Source organism: Phalacrocorax aristotelis, chromosome 1, assembly GCF_949628215.1.
Source record: "Phalacrocorax aristotelis chromosome 1, bGulAri2.1, whole genome shotgun sequence".
Taxonomy (NCBI): domain Eukaryota; kingdom Metazoa; phylum Chordata; class Aves; order Suliformes; family Phalacrocoracidae; genus Phalacrocorax; species Phalacrocorax aristotelis.
In genome coordinates, this window is record NC_134276.1 from 151,693,548 (window position 1) to 151,712,003 (window position 18,456).

The 18,456-nt window shown below is 44.9% G+C and overlaps 1 protein-coding gene across 4 annotated transcripts in view; it reads right to left on the reverse strand.

Moving 5' to 3' along the window:
* Positions 1-18,456, reverse strand: part of IQSEC3 (IQ motif and Sec7 domain ArfGEF 3) — a 106,187-nt gene that overhangs the window by 46,002 nt on the left and 41,729 nt on the right. For all 4 annotated transcript variants that reach the window (XM_075116197.1, XM_075116222.1, XM_075116204.1 and 1 more), the window contains exon 2: positions 13,756-13,836. In XM_075116197.1, coding sequence (XP_074972298.1) covers positions 13,756-13,836 — 81 coding nt within the window. The remainder of the gene's footprint in view (positions 1-13,755; positions 13,837-18,456) is intronic.

Consider the following 18,456-nt stretch of genomic DNA (forward strand, 5'->3'; position numbering starts at 1 on the left):
ATTTCAAACTAGATCTGTAGGCAGGAACACAGAAGTTGGATGCTCCAGACGTTACATCCCATTGCCTTGCTGCCAAATACCATAATCAGTTCATGGTCTGAGAGTAATTTTCAGAGCACTCAGAAAGGTGTTTGCAGGGTACCTGAGTGACTGAACAGGGCTCTAGGGCCAGGAGAGCTACTCTTTTCAAGGACAGTAATGTTAGTCCTGTAAGAAATTAAAACTGAGCTTTCTCACTGATCACTCTGTAGCTACACAGCTCCTATGTGGTCAAGCCACAAAACTCATCTCTTTGCTTCTTCTCTTCTACAAGAAGAAAAATTATTGCAGATAAATAAGAGCAAGAACAGAGTAACAAAAATAGCAATGGTTCTTCTGGACTTGGACAGCCATGTAAGAAACCAGTCACTCAAGAAGAGGATGCTCAGATGCCCTGTTGGCAGGTACAGTGGTTATGCAAAAAGATCTAGCTAATTGGATAGGAGGAAGCTATGGGTGTGAGGTGTTACAAAAGTACTACACAGGCTGATCTCACCTTCCCTTTCCGTCTCTGTGTCGCTCCAGGACAAGACCACATTGCTCTTTCCCATCTGTAACTTACCAAATGGCACCTTCATGGTATTCAAGGTCAGTGTGCAGGATTGTGACCTGTAACTGAGGCGAAGACTACATGGACTAGTTGTGAAGGATCACAAAAATTTATTAATTCATTTCACAGAGCTCCTTATGAGGATCAGTTGGTTATCGTATATATGCTGCTCTAAAGTGCGTTAAGCAATTAGTATTTTCATGGGCTGATAGCCATATGAGACTTCAAAAGTTCAGAGATGTCAGAATACAAAACCCTTAGAAAGTGGCATATGGAAAATTAGAAAAAAGAGGTCACTAGCTAATGCCAAGAGAATGGAGTCCAGACCCCAAGTCTGCAAGAACCTGTGTTCTCTTTCTGTCTTAAGACATTTCAGCATTTCTGCTGTCCTCTCTCCCCTCCCTGCTCGGGGGGGAGGGGGAGGAAAAGCAATTGCTGAGTTAGCAGGGTCCAAAGTGCCTTTTCAGTTTATTTCATTTCAATGTTCCCTGAGGACACCCATAACATATGGTAAATGGGTTGATCAGAATTCAGTGAAAAAAATGGCTGAGACAGGCTTGGTAATATATTATGGGATCTTTTCAAGGCTCAGAAATTTCTGACAGGCTGGGGGTATGAGCACAAAAGAATTGCTTCTGATTTGCTTTTAAGTTCAGGTTTTAGGGTGACTTGGAGGCAATGCTCTCTGGGAGCATGTTGAAAATGATGGAAGGCAAAAGTCTCTCCTGCCAGAGAAGCAGGGAACTTGGAACTTGATCTTGGCAAATCATCCCCTGCCAGCCGAGCTGCAGCTTTCTTAGACAGTCTCCCCCAACACAGACAAATATAGGAACAAAATTCTGATTTTGTCTACATTCACGTAACACCTTGCAAAGCAGTGGCATCAGGCCATCTTCTCACACTAGTTTTACCCAAGAGGAATTAATGATAATTAGCCAAGCTCATTACCCATCCCAAAATATATTACTTGTTTCATAAAAAGGCTGGCACACACACCTGTAAAATAGATTTGACAGTACAGTATGGTAAATATATTGGAAATCAATTAAATTTAATGTCCTTTAGCACAGACTGAATCAGGCAACATCTTTTCAACATTACTTAAAGTGGTTTTGGTGAGATGCATATTAAGCAGACAGAAAATGCAATAATACTAGCAAATGCCTCATTTCCCACAGGGTCCAACATGCCGAAGTCATGGTCTCCATTTTGGATTTGGTATTTAAACATGATCCCCACACAGTGTGTATTTCCCACATTGTTGTGTTGTGCCTTTTGCTACAGAGCAGTACTACAGGAACTAAACTTTTCTGATGCACCCCATGCCCTCGTGGTGCAAAGATGATTGTCCAGGTGTCAGTCTGGGCTGGCTGCCTGTCTGAGGGCCAGGTTCTCCTTGATTAACTTCAGCCACTTGAGGACTAGGATCTCTGCTTTTTCATGGAGGCAGAGAGACTCCTCCAGAGGAACAGCTAAGGCAACTCCCACTGAATGAGAAGCGGTGTTTATGGTGCAAGGCTGGACCTGGGCTGTGCTGGGTGTTGTGGGTGTCACACAGTTTTTTTCTTATAGTTCCTATGTGTGTCTGGGTGACACCTCAGAATGACACTTGAGCCACCTCTCTGGAACACCCTCTTTCCTCCTCCCTTCCCAGCCCTGCTTCCTATTTCACCAGCTGCAGGAGCACAGGGCTCAGCTTAGGAAGTACAGCGTCTTCCTCAGCTGCAGGCCACACCTTGGTGCTTGGTGCCCCACACTGGTTGCTGTGATGTCTCTGCAGGTTAGACTAGGAGGAGGTCACACAGCCTGTTACTGCAGAGGGGGTTACCTGTGGCTGTGTCAAACAGGGCACCTGTGCTTATCACTGAGGTGTGAAAAGCACCAAATGGACAGTGAAGGCATAGGGTGGCCCTGTTCTGCAGGGTTTAATTACTTTTGCTTTAACCCTCACCTCTCTTGCCTCTGCAATGTTTGGTAAACACGACCTTTTAGAGAAGGAAAAAACAGATGGCATTCTGCATTAGTGTAACTGCCTGCTCAGCACCCCGGGAAAGAGAAACTTGGCTTCTCAGCAGCAGCCTTTCTGCCACTTCTACTCAGATCTCTTGGCTTCTCATCCCTGAGGCAGGTTTGAACATCACCGAATTCGCTGACAAAAGCCTGTCGGTGCAATCATGCAGAAGATCGAATTTCACTGCTAAAATGAGACGAATTCAGGGCTGGGAGGCAGCAGAGCCTCTACATGGCAAGGAAACCTTACATATATCCTCAGCCCATGGCTCTCCTATTCTAGCTACCTGTGAGCTGGGTGAGGAACACAACTCTTGGCATTTATAGACCTAAGCAAAGGCTTCTGTGGTCTTCTTTTTCCACCTGTTGTGACAGACCTTGGGTTGGACTGCACCTCTGGGTTTCTTCCTAAGGGATCAGGGTAATTGATTACTGAAGGCAGTGAGTGAGCTGCTTCACAGGAAGATCTTTGTGTAACCCAGATAAATTTTATTTCTTTTCTCAAGTAGCTCAGCTATTTCACCACTTGTGATCGCTGCAGCCCAGTAGAAGGCCACTGCTTGTGCCAAACCAAGGAGAAGGAAGTCTGGTCCTCCGCAACGTAAAGAGTAACACAGCCTCAAATCACCATCCTCAGTACAGACAGTCCAAATGCCATTCACCATCTTTCAGAAATTAGGTATGATCCAGACTTTTCCAGTGTGTTCAGATCTAGCATTTTGGGTTGGCCTATGGCTGAAGACCAAGATAGAAACAGCATGGTTAGCATTCCTCCCTCCTTTCCCCAATCCAGTGACCATCCCCACAGCCTTGTGCAGCAGGCACAAAGCTCTACTTTTCCAAGTTCTAACCTTTTTTGTCACTGCTGCTTCATTCACATTCTGATCCACTTCATGCCACTTCTCTTCCTTGAGGCCTTATTCCCTTTTCTATCTTTCTTCATTCCCATTTGGAAACCAGGATGCCTTAGCAGCTTATGCATTTGGTCATACAAGCTCAGATTCCCCTAGGGCCACTTAAACCTTTCTTCCCTATGAGGAAGTAAAACAATTCCAATCCCTACACTTCATACACAGACATGGACCTTTTGGGCAAGATCATTAATAAAAATAGGAGTTTGCCTTGACACAATCAACTCTACTGTGCTGTTGAGCAGAACTATGGCTGGTGCTAAATGGGATTATGCCAGTGGACTACACCAAAGTCAGTGGAGGATCTAGCCCAATATGCTATATTTTAAGACAATCTGTAACATGCTTATCAGATCCAACTGTGCTGTAACAGCACAGCAATATGTTTCACAATGTAATTCTGCATCATCCATTTTTGTGCATCTTGATCTAGCACTCTCACATTAGTGTTTTCTGCGAAATTACAGGCATCTGTCATATTTTGCCAGTCATGCCAGAAGATATGTGCAAAAGAGTACCAGCAATATGTACATAGGGTAGCCTATCCCCATCTTCCCTCTTTCCCCAAAAGACGGAATGACAGACATTGCAGTCAACCCAGATACACAGGCAATAATAAGAGCATCATAACCCATTTACAGGAAAGCAGAAACATAACAATGTGTGACGTGACAAAGGTGACACATGGCTCTAGTCACTAGGCAAATACATGCGATGATGGTACAATCTGTGTGTTGAAAGAAACAAGGTGCCAACCGGCGGTGGTTAAAAGTTACTAGAAGACAATTCCAAATGGTGTGGCCAGAGTGAGGTTCCTCAGTCTCAAAAGAAAAATCTCACTGAGCTCAGTGCTCCTGTTCATGTCTTGATGCTTTTCTTCAGGATGATGTTTCCTCACAGAAGATGGAGTGGTTTCCAGCTTTTCTGCAGTTTTTGAACAGGCCAGGTGATGGTCCCTAAAATCTCCCAACATCTTTATACTCTCTCCCTCAGCTATCTAGCTGTTTGCCCAAGTAGAGTGACCTGAGCAGCTGTACAGTGTACTCCTCTTCAGCATCTCAGACCCTTCAGTTCTTCCTGAAACATGTGAAAGCCTGCCAGGGCCACATGCATAAGAAGGAACTCTGGAGCACAGACCCATTTTTCCAAAAGGATAGCTTATTGTATTTGAGCACAGAGCCTGTCCCATGGGGGTGGCCAGAAGATGAATGTGCATAAAAGTGAGTTAGCATTGCAGAGCACAGAAAAGACAAAAGGCCTTTGGATTGACATCACACTGCAAGAAAATGTGTAATAAAGGGCCACAGCCTCATTGCTGTCACTGCCAAAGAATGCTGGCATGAACAGGAGTATTCCAGCCAAGGGACCTGCTCATTTGTTCATATGTTCTTGTTCCCTCCAGTTTCGTCTTTAATTTACGCTATTTTTAACTTCCTGCTTTTCCTGCTCCTTCTCCTTCTCTGTATAGCATATTTGCCATCCATTTCCCTTACAGTAGCACTGTTGTCTTTGTTGGGGTGAGTCTGTCTCCCTTTCTTTCTCATTGGCTCTTTTTTCAATCTCTTTGCCTTATCTCTCTCTGTCATGTAAGCCATGAACAAGTGTGTGAGCAGAGGGTCCACAGAAACCACCTGTCAAGTTCAACAGCACTCACCTTAGTGTACAAAAGATCTGGAATGACCCAATTTTGCAGGTGGGTGCATCTTGACTAATGCAGATCAGGTCAGATGGTATCAGTAGAGGATTAGAATGAATGGTGTGAGCTCCACCACAGTCCATCTGCTATTACCTAATCAACTGCCTGCGTCCATTTTCCAGTGCTAGACACAGGACTATTTCCAAAGCTGTCATAGCCTCTTCCCATGCGTCTCTGTGGTGTTATCACACAGGAAACACAGGATACAGCAGGTGTTTATGTTGCATTCCACTGGTACCAAGAAGCTGTAATGTTGTGGGCAGGGAATTCTTTGCAATACAGGAGAGAGAACATGAGGATCACCTGCATGCCATGAGTGAATCACCTAGTATTACAGCAACTAACTGATCTCAATAGCTGTTGAAGGTGGCTCCCACAACTGTAAGGTTGGCTATGACTGATTCTATTTCACTGACGTTACTGCTGCTGCAGCCCAAGAAATGGCAAGCACTGTCACATGTGAGAGAAGGTTAACTGAATCCAAGTCTGAATTCCTCTAGGACAGGATCCCTGTAAGCAACAGAAGTAACAAAAGAAGAGGAAGGACTGGAAGAACATGTGGCCAGTCAATGGCTGGATACAGCTTCAGGCCCTCAGAAACTGTGTCTGATGGGTATCTTTGCAGTTTCAAAAGAGGATACTTCAGATGGGTTTTCTTAGGCCTCTCTCCTGCCATCTTCCTTCTTCCTGAAGAAAGGTGTTGATAGAGGCAAACAAAACAACCAAAATGACAGGGAGACTCCAGTTTCTGCCAGAGATTTTTTTTTCCCGTGGAGGAGCCCATCTATTCCTTACTTAACTTCCCCAGCCTCATGTTCTCCCAATTTGCCTGAAAGTGGCTGCACCAGCTGCTGTAGAGAAGGAGCAGAGAAATGCCTGTGTGGGAGATAGTGCCAAACTGTTCTGGTGGATCTCCTTTACAGGACTGAGACACTGCATCTGAAACTCACCTCCTGTTTCTTTGGATGCTTCCAGAAAGAGCCATTCCTCCCAGGTCATAGTACCAGAAGAATTGCCAACTATACCTCCCTGCAAGAGATTCCCAAGGTTGTTGGTAACTATGGTGTTAAGGATGTTCTCTAAAACATTTTTTTTGCTTGTAATTGTGTTTCCCTATTTCCCCCAAACCTACATGCGCTAAACACCTTTGTGGTTCTGGACCTAGGCTCCTGCAAAGCAATTAAAGACGCTAGTTCTGACTGTACAAAACACTCATAAAAAGCAAGGTATCTACTCACTCCCAAGTTTAAGAGGAGTTCAAATCTGGGTCTAGATATTACTCCTCACCCTCATCCCCATGTCATTCTAAAATCAAAACTCTGACAACTGTGAGCCAGGGGAATATTTATGTGAACTTCGCTGACCCATCCCTGCCTGTTTGCAGCACCCTCACAACCTCCAATCATAATATCTTGAACGGGATTATTAAGTCTACAGGGAGGAAAGAATAAGAAGCAGATGAGCTGCTAAGGAGCAGAAAAATTCCTCTTTTCATGTCTGTGACCTCGGTAAGGAAAAGAAATAAGGAAAAAAGCACAAACAGGATGTGCTAGCAAAGCAGCAATGTTGCTCAAACTTCTGTGTGTTTTCAAAAACCGTGCTGCAGAGGACTTTAGCATAAATGAAAGAAGTCAGGCTGAAGAGCTTGTATATGAAGTTGTTTGTCCTCAGAGCACACAAGGCACAGACCATGGGTGAAGAGGCTTGCTCTCCACTGGCATGTCCAGGTGCTATAAGCCTGACCTGGAGTGTTCTTCATTAAGAATTAGAGAAGGATTCAGCCTCCATGGTCCACTAATTGTAGGAGTTTGCACTTGACACTGCCAGCTGGGGGCCAATTAGTCAGAGTTGTTATGCTGTTTTGTGCAGTAGGTTATAGATCTGATTTGATATAGACTAGAATCATTATCATGTTTCAGACCTGGGCCAGAGCCACTGGGTACCTCTGAGCTGAGAGGAAGCACTAACCTCCAGATCATATATCAAATATCCTGCCAGCAATCCGAAGCCAGAAAGGCTAACTTCCCAATTCATGAACTGGATTTTCATTCTTTCTGTCAGGCAAGGTCAATCTTTTACAAGTTTGGGCAAAATGCTGGGTAGCTCAATTGGTTTTCTGTAATGCTTAAAGAGTGATAGATACTCGTGGAAAATCATCATTCCCCACCTCTTTTTTATTAAGATGCTTCAGTGGTGTCTAAAAAGAGAATTGACTTGGAGAGTGGTTCATTTCTCATCAACTTTGTGGGCCTCAGCCTTAAGGGGTATTGCATTCACAATCCAAACAAAGTCTTGTGGATTTGTCAGGACCTAGAGTGACCCAAGGGCAAAGTGAGAGCTGTAGTGGGAGGAGACATGCTTCTGGACTACGACAGTAGGGGTCCAAAGAGGGACATGATGCTATAACTGTGCAGTGGATAATATTCATGGCTCTTTTGTGCCAATGTCTTTCAGCATGACTTCATAGGACAAAGAACAAACACATGTTCAATGGAAACAGAGAATTCAGGTAGAGAGACATGAAGAGTCAGAGGCAGCAGATCTCCAGAAGTAAATGAAATCAGATTTTGTTTTTTAACCACGGGTGCTTAGGGTGTGGGATACTTTTATGCAGCTCAGAGAGCTGGGAAGAAAGATGTTTGAAGGTTTGATTTCAAAGAACTATACAAAATCTGTCCATCCACTCTTCACCCTCCCACATGCAAAAATGGAGCAATGAGCACTGTCCTGGTTTCAGCTGGGATAGAGTTAAAGGGGCTGTGTTTTGGATTTGTGCTGGGAACAGTGGTGATAATGCAGAGATGTTTTAGTTGTTGCCAATAGCACTTACACTGGTCAAGGACTTTTTCAGCTCCTCATGCTCTGCTGGGTTCACAGGAAGCTGGGAGGGGACACAGCCGGGACAGCTGACCCCAACTGACTGAAGGGATACTCCATACCATATGACATCATGCTCAGCATATAAGGTGTGGGAAGAAGGAGGAGTGATGGCGTTTGTCTTCCCAAGTAATCATTACGCGTGATGGAGCCCTGCTTTCCTGGAGATGGCTGAACACCTGCCTGCCAATGGGAAGTAGTGAATAAATTCCTTGTTTTGCTTCGCTTCCACACGCAGCTTTTCCTTTACCTATTAAACTGTCTTTATCTCAACCCATGAGTTTTCTCACTTTTACTCTTCTGATTCTCTCCCTCATCCCACCGGAGGGGAGTGAGCGAGCAGCTGTGTGGTGCTTAGTTGCTGGCTGGGGCTGAACCACGACAAGCACAAAAGACTTCTTCCAGCAAGAACACATATTTCCATTTGAGTGCTTTGGTAAGTCAGAAGTGGGGCAAGAGAGAATTTCACCAGAACTGCAAAAAAGGCTGGCTTGGAGATGTAGCCAATGGCTTACATGTCTCCTTACCACTAATTGGCGCTGTGATGCCAGGCAGCAACCAATCTGTGACGGTGACTAATCCAGCAGGCACTTTAGAAATGAGTACACAGCTGTTTGAAGTCTAAACTATATTGAGTTACAATTTAATTGGCCCATAATCATGAAGTAAACACTTGCCAGTTGCACTAATCCTGTTTCAACCCTGATCTAAGCAGCAGTCTCCCTACCAGAAAGAGAGGAAATATTACGGAAAAATATCAGCAGAGCTTGCCCAACTTTTCTATGGATGTTTCCATAGATGTTTCAGACCCTAGCCCTTCTGCTCAGTACACATCCAAACCCTTCCAGAAGACTCTGTTCAGATCCCCAACCTCTGCTATTCCTGGGAGGGCTCTTTGTCTCCTTTGCCTTAAAAGCAGGTCAGGTTTCATCTGCACTTCTTCCAGTGAGGAAAGACTTTCTCTCTCCCACAAATGCAGGTGGAACATCCTCCCTTCCCAAAGTGCCACCTGGCATCTGATTGTGCCCTTCACACAAATGTACCTGGATCCCATCCAGTCTCCTTTGTGACATGATCCTTCAGCCCTCCGGCATTATCCCCATGTTCATTGCCAAAGTGGACCTGCCCCAGGCACTTAAAGTTTTATGCAGAACTTTTCCCATCACTGGAGCAGAGGTGATTTTCTGCTGATTTCCTATTCAGCACTGCAGGCAATCCAGAGGCAGGCTTCGAAAAGCCTATGAAAGGCAACTGGATGAATATACTCTTTCCTCCAATTGTGACTCCATCATTTCCTCTCATTACTCTAATAGAAACAAATTTTTCTCATCTCAGCCCTATTACCTCACACAAAGGAAAATGCTATGTAATCCTGTTAGAGCCGGGCTGCTGCTGGACACATTTTAAGGTCATTGTTCTGGGATGCCAGTCTCCACTGTGTGAGACTGGGAGAAGTGGGAAATGCAATTACTAGGCTATTCAGATCCCTAGAATGAAACCCTGCCGCTAACAGGCAGAAGCCAGCAAGAAAAAGAGCAGTTGCTTTATGAAATTATAGGATTTGGCTAAATCAGACTCTAATCAGCACCTCAGAAAAGGAGCAGGGTTAGCTCCTACTGCCATCCATGGAGTCTCCTCATTCCCCTCAACCTGATCTTTGGCATCTCCAGTGGAAGCCCAACCCACAAGATGGGTTATGGTCATGAAGCCAGTGGAGACAATGGCGGTCCATGTCCAGGATTTACACTGTACTTTGAAATGGGGATGCCCTAAGAGTTCAGCAACAGGAATCTTCCTGCTGCTGCCATCACCTCATACTGTACTTTGGCTGTGAGCTTCTTGGGGGCAGATTCTGGGATTAAATCTGTCTCCTAATATTCATGGTCTACAGCACCAGTCTTGCTGATTGCTGGTGTGACCCAGCTAAGCAGCCGGGGGGAAAATTCACATTGCTAAACTCATTGGAGCTGTAACCTCCCACAAGAAATTCACATGTTGGAAGAGAGAAGGGGGCTAGCACTGCTTGTGGCAGTCAGTGAAGCAAAGCAGAACAATACGAGTGGGAATGATCGTAACCACCTCATCGAGTTGGCTTCTACTGAGTGGTTAAACACTGACATGTTCCTAACCATTCCCACCCAGGTGAAGCCAAAGAATTTTTAGCTGGAGGGATAGCAAAGTGTCAGAAATCTTGCAGGACAAACATTAGGGAAGACCACACAAGAACAATGACCACCACGAACCACAAGAGGAGACAAACTTCTGTCCCAGAGCGTTCCTGACAGCCAGCATTCTACTGTTGTACCCTGTGTTTCCTTCTCCTTCTGCCCCACACGAGCTGTATGGCTGCTCTTGCTGGTCTCTCCTGCAGACAGGAAGTCACTCTTCTTCCTGCCTTGATGCCTCTCTTTATCTTCACCTTCCCTGCTGTGTTACCCTCCTGCTGCCCATGTTCCCTCAGTCTCCCAAAGGATTTCTGTCCCACAAGATAAGGCTGGATTCCTGCTGAAAGCAGGCTCGTTCTTGCAGGTCCCAGAAGGAAGTGATGTGGGCTGAGGTAAGGTTCCTGGAAAAGGATGAGAACGCAGCCAATCACCACTGGAGCCTCCAAGTCCCTTGAAGAGACGAGAGTCACTTCCCTGTTTATGCTCTTTATTAGTCCCTATTCTCTTTAATCGGCTTAGACTGATGAGCCGAGGCAGCGGTAGGGATCAGTCGGGCTGTTTAATTAAACGATTGCAGCTCAGCCCTGCAGTTTGGGGGTTTGTGTAAATGAGCTGCAAGTACATTATTTAATCTGCTGTGCAGAGAGGAGTCGGGGCATTAATGAAGCAAACTCTAATTAAAACTAGACGGCTGATAGTTATTAGTGGCATCAGTTCTGACAGGATTTATCTCATTTAGGGAAATGCCTGATCATGGAGAGGGAAAAGAAAGAATAAACCCAAGCTGCTTTATCAAATTCACCACAGCACCACTTGTGACTGGCTGTCCATTCAGCAGGGCTCAGGAGAGCTGCACAGGGAGCCCCTGTGTCCCAGGATCTCCCATCAGGAGCCCTGATGAGCTTATTTAGGGATATGCCTGGCTCACCCAGGAACTGATTGCCTATTCAGGCTGTCTGACCCACATATTTCAGTCTTGATTGACTTTTGTTCTGCCTTGGTTCAATGGGGAGCCTGTTCATGATTTGAGCAGGGTGACAGGCTTTGTAAATGATCTGATGAGCTTGCCCCAGCAGCATATTGAGCCATTCTAGAGCAGCATAGCTATCAGCTATGGACACCAGCTCCACAGTGACCCTTGGGTCTTCCCTCTCTGTATTTTTTGCCTTCCTCACTGCATTGTATATGTAACTTCTAGTATGAGGGAAGCCCATGGCTGATTGCAGGACCTGGCAGAGGCTAGATGATGTTTTCTGGCCAGCATAAAGCTGACCAGTGAGTTTAATAGCCCTGCATGTGTTCTGCCTTTCTTCTGGCACAGTGTGGGAAGTAGGGATGCTCTTTTTGACTGAAACAGTCACACAGAAAGATCACATAAAAAAGGTGCTCTGTTTCAAAAAACAAAAATTCTGTGTGCCTGTTTCTCACCTTCAAATAGCTGTGGTGGCTTCAACCATCCCTATCTCTACATAGAATATTTTGTCACACACAGATTCAGGACTGTTACTGGGCTTGGGGGTTATTGGAAATGAAGAGGACAAGAGAAAGCCTTGGGAAAAATGTAAGAAAAGCAGGAGGGGCCTGCAGAGTGGGACAAGCTACAAAAGACATAAAATGGACAGGCATAGACCAGTATGAGAAGCCCCTCAACTGGAAGCCTAGGTGCAACATGCTGTAGGGGTCATTGTCATTCACCTCCACTTCTGACTTTCGTGACTTAGACTCATCTTTAGTTGCAACTTGACAAAGCTGTTAAATTGTTGAAACAAATGATTGCTTCCTCTTCAATTTACCTGCCAAACCCCAGGTGAGAAATTTGGTGGTCCCCAGCACAAGAAGGGCAGGGAAACTCAGGCTTAAGGGATGGGTAGGGCCTTTGGGAGTCACTGGGACAAAAGGAAGGCCTAAAGTATGAACATGATAAAAACGACCCTAGAGTTTAAGACACTGTAGGTGTGACAGCATTGTAGGATAAGAAAATGCTAGACACTGAGGGAATTTATCAAAAAATAAGATGGAGGCTGGGACAAGAATGGGGCAGGGTCAAGGATCAGGGTATGAAGATAGAATACTTCTATCTCCAAAATTGAGCCTCGGTTCAGAAAAAATAAAGCACATAACCAACACTCTCTCTCCAGAAATTCAAGGGAGAGGTGGCTGTTCCTACCGCAGAAACTGCTGCAGTCTTCTCCTCTTCCTTGCCAGTATGTACCCATCTGCCACAGAGGTGCAGCTGCAGATGTCCTACAGGGCTGTCATGCAAGCTTTATCAATGCTTAAACGCCCTCAGCAGAGATATCACAGGGGTTAACCTTCCATCTTCATACACAGCAGGAGGGGTCCTGCTTCCTTACCCTACCTCCAAGTGTGGCTGAACCCTACTTTTGAACATACACACACATGCGCACACACCCCCACCCCCACCCCCTGGTTTTTTTACAGTTGTCCAGCAATCACACTTTTCCTCGGAAGGAAATTAGAAACCACAGTCTGCTCTAGGGAGCAGAACAAACAAGAGAAATATAATTTTTAAAATGCTGTAGCCTCACTATGACAATTCAGCTGCCCAGTTCTGTCCAGAGCCCAGCCAAGTAGCTCAGGCTTCTTATACAGATGCCAAACATCAGATGTAAAAATCTAGCAGTGTGATGAGGGAAATCTTTAAAGAGAAACCTGTTGCTGTTGACAGAAGGGTGACGAGGCATGAGAAAAAGGAGTAGGTCTGTGACATGGAGATGTAAGGAGTTGTGAGAGGAGAAGGAGATGGCAAGAACAGAGGGACAAGGCCGAGTATGGAAGCTATCTGCAGTATGTGCATCTCAAGTATTTTTGAAGCTCCTTGGACCCCTTGGTCTTGGCACTGATGTCATTCACTGATGAGGGAGAGCTATGACAATTGCTGGTGTGCCCACACCTGGCAGCACTGGGTATAAGTTGGTAACAGTCAATAGTACCCATCTGTAACTGTCCTTCATTAGCAAGCTCAGACCATTTCGACACATGTAAGACTGTGTCCCCCACCCTGCCTCAGGGTGACAGAACCCTTGGTTTGTTTGGTGACTTTTGCTGTAGCTCAGAGGTTACGGGTCTATACTGGTGTGTGTGTCCAGGCACCTTATAATGTGGGATAACGAATTTGAAGAAGAGTGAAGCATGTGTATGTTGGTGTCAAAGTGATGCAGAAGGCTAAGAAAAGGTACAAGCATGGATGTGGGTTGATGGAAGTAGATGTTTGAACAGAGTCTGAAAGTATGTTCTTGGAGGTGCATGGGCGTGTTTGGGTGGAGGCCAGAGGGTGTTTGTAAGCAATCACACAAGAGTATGAACAATAATCTCCGGGAGGTAAAAGAGGGGGACAGCAGTGCTGAGGACATAGGACATAAGGGAGGATGGAGGAGGATGGCCATGTATAATATGTGAGTTTTGTCTGGGGCAGGAAGATTGGTGATGGATGATAAGGAAGTAGGGGATAGAAAAGAACAGGTCTTGCTGGTAGCAATTTCCCACCTTGGTGAGGAGTCCGGAGATGAAGGCTTCTGCTCTGCATCAGCTGCTGGGCAACAGAACTGGTGTAAAACAGTTTCATTCCTGTAAGAAAAAAAAAAACGTAGCAGGTCAGTATTCAGCTCACTCAGCAGAAAACTCAAGGGAGAATGCCTTTCCTAGGGCTGTTTCAAGGGGACAGTGACTCCCAGTGATGCTGAAAGAAAAATCTTGTTACTACATGAATGTTTTGCACTCTGAGGTGGTGGGAAGCAGGAAAGAAGGGGGCTGAAAATTTTATTCCCCTACCTTACTTGTCAAGCTATAGAGAATGGGGCAAAAGCTCCCAAATAAAAAGTTTTCCTTCTATCAGTATCTGTCTCATGATCCCATACATCTCATGAAAAATGGTTTTGCTTGTCTCTAACTCTTCTTTCTTCTGGGACAAATACATCTCCTTAGATGTGTTTCCTTAGATACGCTTCCTAAACATTGTAATGCAAAGAAGTTGATTTTTTGTTTACAGTGGCTAAATAAACTCTGCAGGCATTTCTCCTGAACCTCTCTAGAGCACAGAAATGGCTTCAGCACATATGCACTGGGCATTACCAGAAACAGTTGTGGAAAATTGACAGGACAACCACAAGTAGGGGAGCTGAGATCATGACAAAAGGAATAGGTCACAGCAAAGAAACGCAAAACTGTAACAAGTAACAAACCTGAGCAAAACAGGAAAACAAAAGGCTAAAAATGCTTTTATTAGATAAGAAGGGCAAAATAATTCACCCAAAGGAAGAAATCCTAGACCAAACTTCCAAAACTGCTCACTAATCTTGAGTGACTTGTTTTTGGGTTCCTTGCATGGAAACATTTTTAAGGAGCCCAGTTTTCATGGGCGTTGGGCACTTACCACAGCATTGGAACCCAGTAGGAGCTGCTCAGCACCTCTGAAAAAGAGATCCAGGGAGGATCTTGAGGTGTCACAGGCAGCACAAATCAACAGCCAATTTTGAACACACTGACCTCCATCAATGAAAAGGAGTCACTAATAAGAGACACAATGTCAAGGGGGGAAAGTACTAGGGGAATGGAAAAGGAAATGAAAGGAGGCGAAGAAAAGCAGGGGATGATTATGAATCCTCAGATGGCATAAAATCACCCTGTCTCCAAGTCAGTGCAACAACACTTAGAGCTCTGTTCTCAGTGCTACTGCAGAGACCCAGGGCTCGAATGGGATCATCTCCTTTTAAAAATATTTTTACAGCTTCTGACCCAGACATAAGCAGTAAAGCTAAGTCTGCTGGCTTGTCATGGGGTCTCAGATTCTCCCAAATTTGGCTAGGACTCTTCAACACTTTCTGTCACTCTGAAATGTGAAGCTTATCACCTTTGTCACATGGCCACAAAGATAGCTAAATTACAATGATGATACTGTTCCCAGCCACCTCCTTCCAGCCTCCCAGCTCGCTTAATATAAAAATCTGCTTAGTTATTCTGCTTCCTTGACTTCCAGTGCATTCTCAAAAGTAATCTTTCCTTAGAAACAACAGGATTGGCAGGAGCAACACCGCAGGGGGAAGACGAAAGCGTTAGCTTTACCTTACTGACCTCCACCCATGCCCTCGGTCCCTGCCTGTGACATGCAACCTTCTGGAAAAGAGAGGACATTTTTGTGTCACATATCAAATTCATCTCCTGGTCTTCCATTTCTGTAACTACCCACCTCACATCCCTTCTCTCCTGCCAGCCTGGTTATTGCTGTTTCTCACTGTGTTGTTTCTAATTTAAACTTCTCAGGTGGCAATAAATTACTTGCGTTGTCTTTTTACTGAAGCCAGTGGTGGGATCACTTTTGAGTCTATGTTCCAGCAGGCTCACACAAATACTCCAGCTCCTACGTCTTGTCACTCTGCTTCCAGCTAGAATCCATCAGGCATTTTCTGATAAAATTTTGGGTTTGCATAAGATTCATCAAATTTAAACTATCTGGTGAAAAGATTTTGGGTCTAACAAAGATTCTTCAAATGACAGGGCTTTTCCTGGATTTCCTAGCAGCCTGCTGGAAGGCCATGCCTCCATATCCCACATCTCTAGTGCAGCCATGCCATGCAAGTAACCCCTTGGAGAGGGGCCATCAGGTTTTCCAGCCAGCTCTTTGTTCTGCCCAGCTCCCAGAGCAGCAGTGCTGGGAGCTGGCTAGCCCAAGAGGTATGGAGCACCTGTGCCAAGGCAGTCGGCTCTGCAGAGCAGCCCTGGAGTCACAGACATCGTCAGCTGCAGTGTGGAAATGCACAAAGTTCTCAGCTGATTCAGCAACAGCCAGCATTCATTCTGAGGAGCATGGTTGGTTTCAGAAGTATTATATATTGGCATTTCCTACTGAATTTAATCTCTACAGGAATAGCTGGGAAAAAAGGGCCTACTTCCAGACAAAAGTAACAACATATTTTGAAATCATAGAATCATTTATGTTGGAAAAGACCCTTAAGATCATCGAGTCCAACCATAAACCTAACACTGCCGAGTCCAACCATAAACCTAACACTGCCAAGTCCACCACTAAACCATGTGTTTTAAATACCTCCAGGGCTGATGACTCAGTCACTTCCCTGGGCGACCTGCTCCAGTGCTTGACAGCCCCTTCAGTGAAGAAATTTTTTCTAGTATCCAATCTAAACCTCCCCTGGTGCAACTTGAGGCTGTTTCCTCTCATTTGTTACTTGGCAGAAGAGACAGATCCCCACCTCACTACAACCTCCTTTCAATTAGCTGAATAGAGCAATAAGGTCTCCCCTCAACCTCCTTTTCTCCAGGCTAAACAACCCCAGTTCCCTCAGCCACTCCTTATAAGACTTGTGCTCTAGACCCTTCACCAGCTTCCAAACAGAATCTGCCACAAAATGGACACCCCAAATTTCAGCCATTTTTAATCTCAGCACTTCCCTAAATGAACTACACTGTTCTCTCCTTTTATTTTAACAGCAGATGCACTGCTCCAATTCCTAATTACACATGAAGAAAGCAAACAACAGGGATGGAAAACATAGGGGAAGAGGAAGGAACACAGACAGACAAAACACTGAGAAATAGAAGCTTGTATATAGATGAAATGCCTTGCTAGTTAATTATCAGGATAGAAACAGAGAAAATTAAAGGGAACACAGGGAAAGGAAGAGTGGTGTGAAGTTACAGGACTTTAGGCTTAGTCTCCTGTGGGCGTTTTAAGAAAAAACATCTCACAGATACTCTTCAGAGAATCAGTATGCTCTGAGCACTGCAGCTGCACAGTCAGCTGTCGACTCTGGCTCTCATGATTTCTCACCTGAGTTTAACACTAACGTTGGGTATTTTCTGCCCAAACCAGAGTCCTCTTGAACCTGTGAGATCCCAAGATCTTTGGAGTAGTTGTGCACCATCCATACCACTGCCAAGTGTTGATGGTGCCCACAGGCAGAAATCTGCCTCCAGGCCATGACTCCCATGGAGAAGCCACCAGGGAGGTGATGAGGAGCAGACACTGCCTGGTAGAGGTAAATATATGAGGTGTAAATGGGTATTCCAAGACTGTGCTGAAAGTTCTTCCCCTGACTGGGGGCAAGGAAGGATATCGTATTATTCCTGTTAAATGTGAGTTCCCTAAATGCCCAAGAGCAGTTGGAGCTCTGGGTCTATTCGCATTCTCCTTCTACACCTTGCTTCTCTTTCTCTTTTGTGCTACCCAGACATACACCAGGGGACTGGATTCCACCTTGGAGACTATCCCTGTTTATTTTCCTTGTTCTTTCCACCTCTTGATCCTACCTATATCTGATATTTTGCAAATCCATACCCTTGCCTTTGCAGCATAGCATGCATAGCTGGGAGAGGGTTAACTTGCTATGTTGGACTTGTTCCCACCCTGGAGAGGCTGTATTAATTGCTATCTGGACAAAGCAGCTCTCACCTCGGTGCAAAAGGCAAGTGTCTTATGGCTTTACTATAATTTCTAAGCCTAAAGTAAGTGCTCTAGGAAAGCAGCTGTCTTCTTAACTGGGTGAACTCTTCAGGTAAGATGTTATTTTTGTTGCTGTGATTCAAGAGGGCCTGGCAGGGTTGTAAAAGGCTGGTGGCTACCCGGATTTCATCCCCCTGTAGTGTTGTCAACCTTTGCAGCTTTAAAGTAAGTCCTAAGATATTTAGTATCTGTCTGAAGTCAGTGTAAGAGTTTTGGTGGTGAGGGTTTTTTTCCTTTTTGTGCTTTCTTTTTATTTTTAAACAAATCTTACTTCATAAGTCAGAAAGGCTACATAAAACTTGAATGTGCAGCCTCTGAGGAGTTAAACAGCAGAAAGCATAAGGCTTATTTTGCCTTTGAAAATCAGGGGGAAAGGCAACATGTCATGTCTTCAATCCAGTGACAGTTGATTCAGACTCATTACTTTGGGGTGATCATCTGTAATTTTTTTTATTTTTAAATACTTCAGGTAGGTGTCAATGGTCTAGCAATTAAAAGGGTAGGTCTAGGGCTTGCTTTTTTGCCTTTCTGTCTTCTGTTCTACGTCCTCTACCTTGCCTTCCTCAGACTTGCAAATCATTGCAGAAACTGCAGCTAACCGCACACTGTTGGGGGCAGATCAGGCAGGTGATTGGGAAGAGAGATGATCTCTCCCATCTGTCAGGATACTGTTCAACAGTTCTGTTTCCAATTTATTGCTTAAAAAAACAAAACAAAACAAAACAAATTAT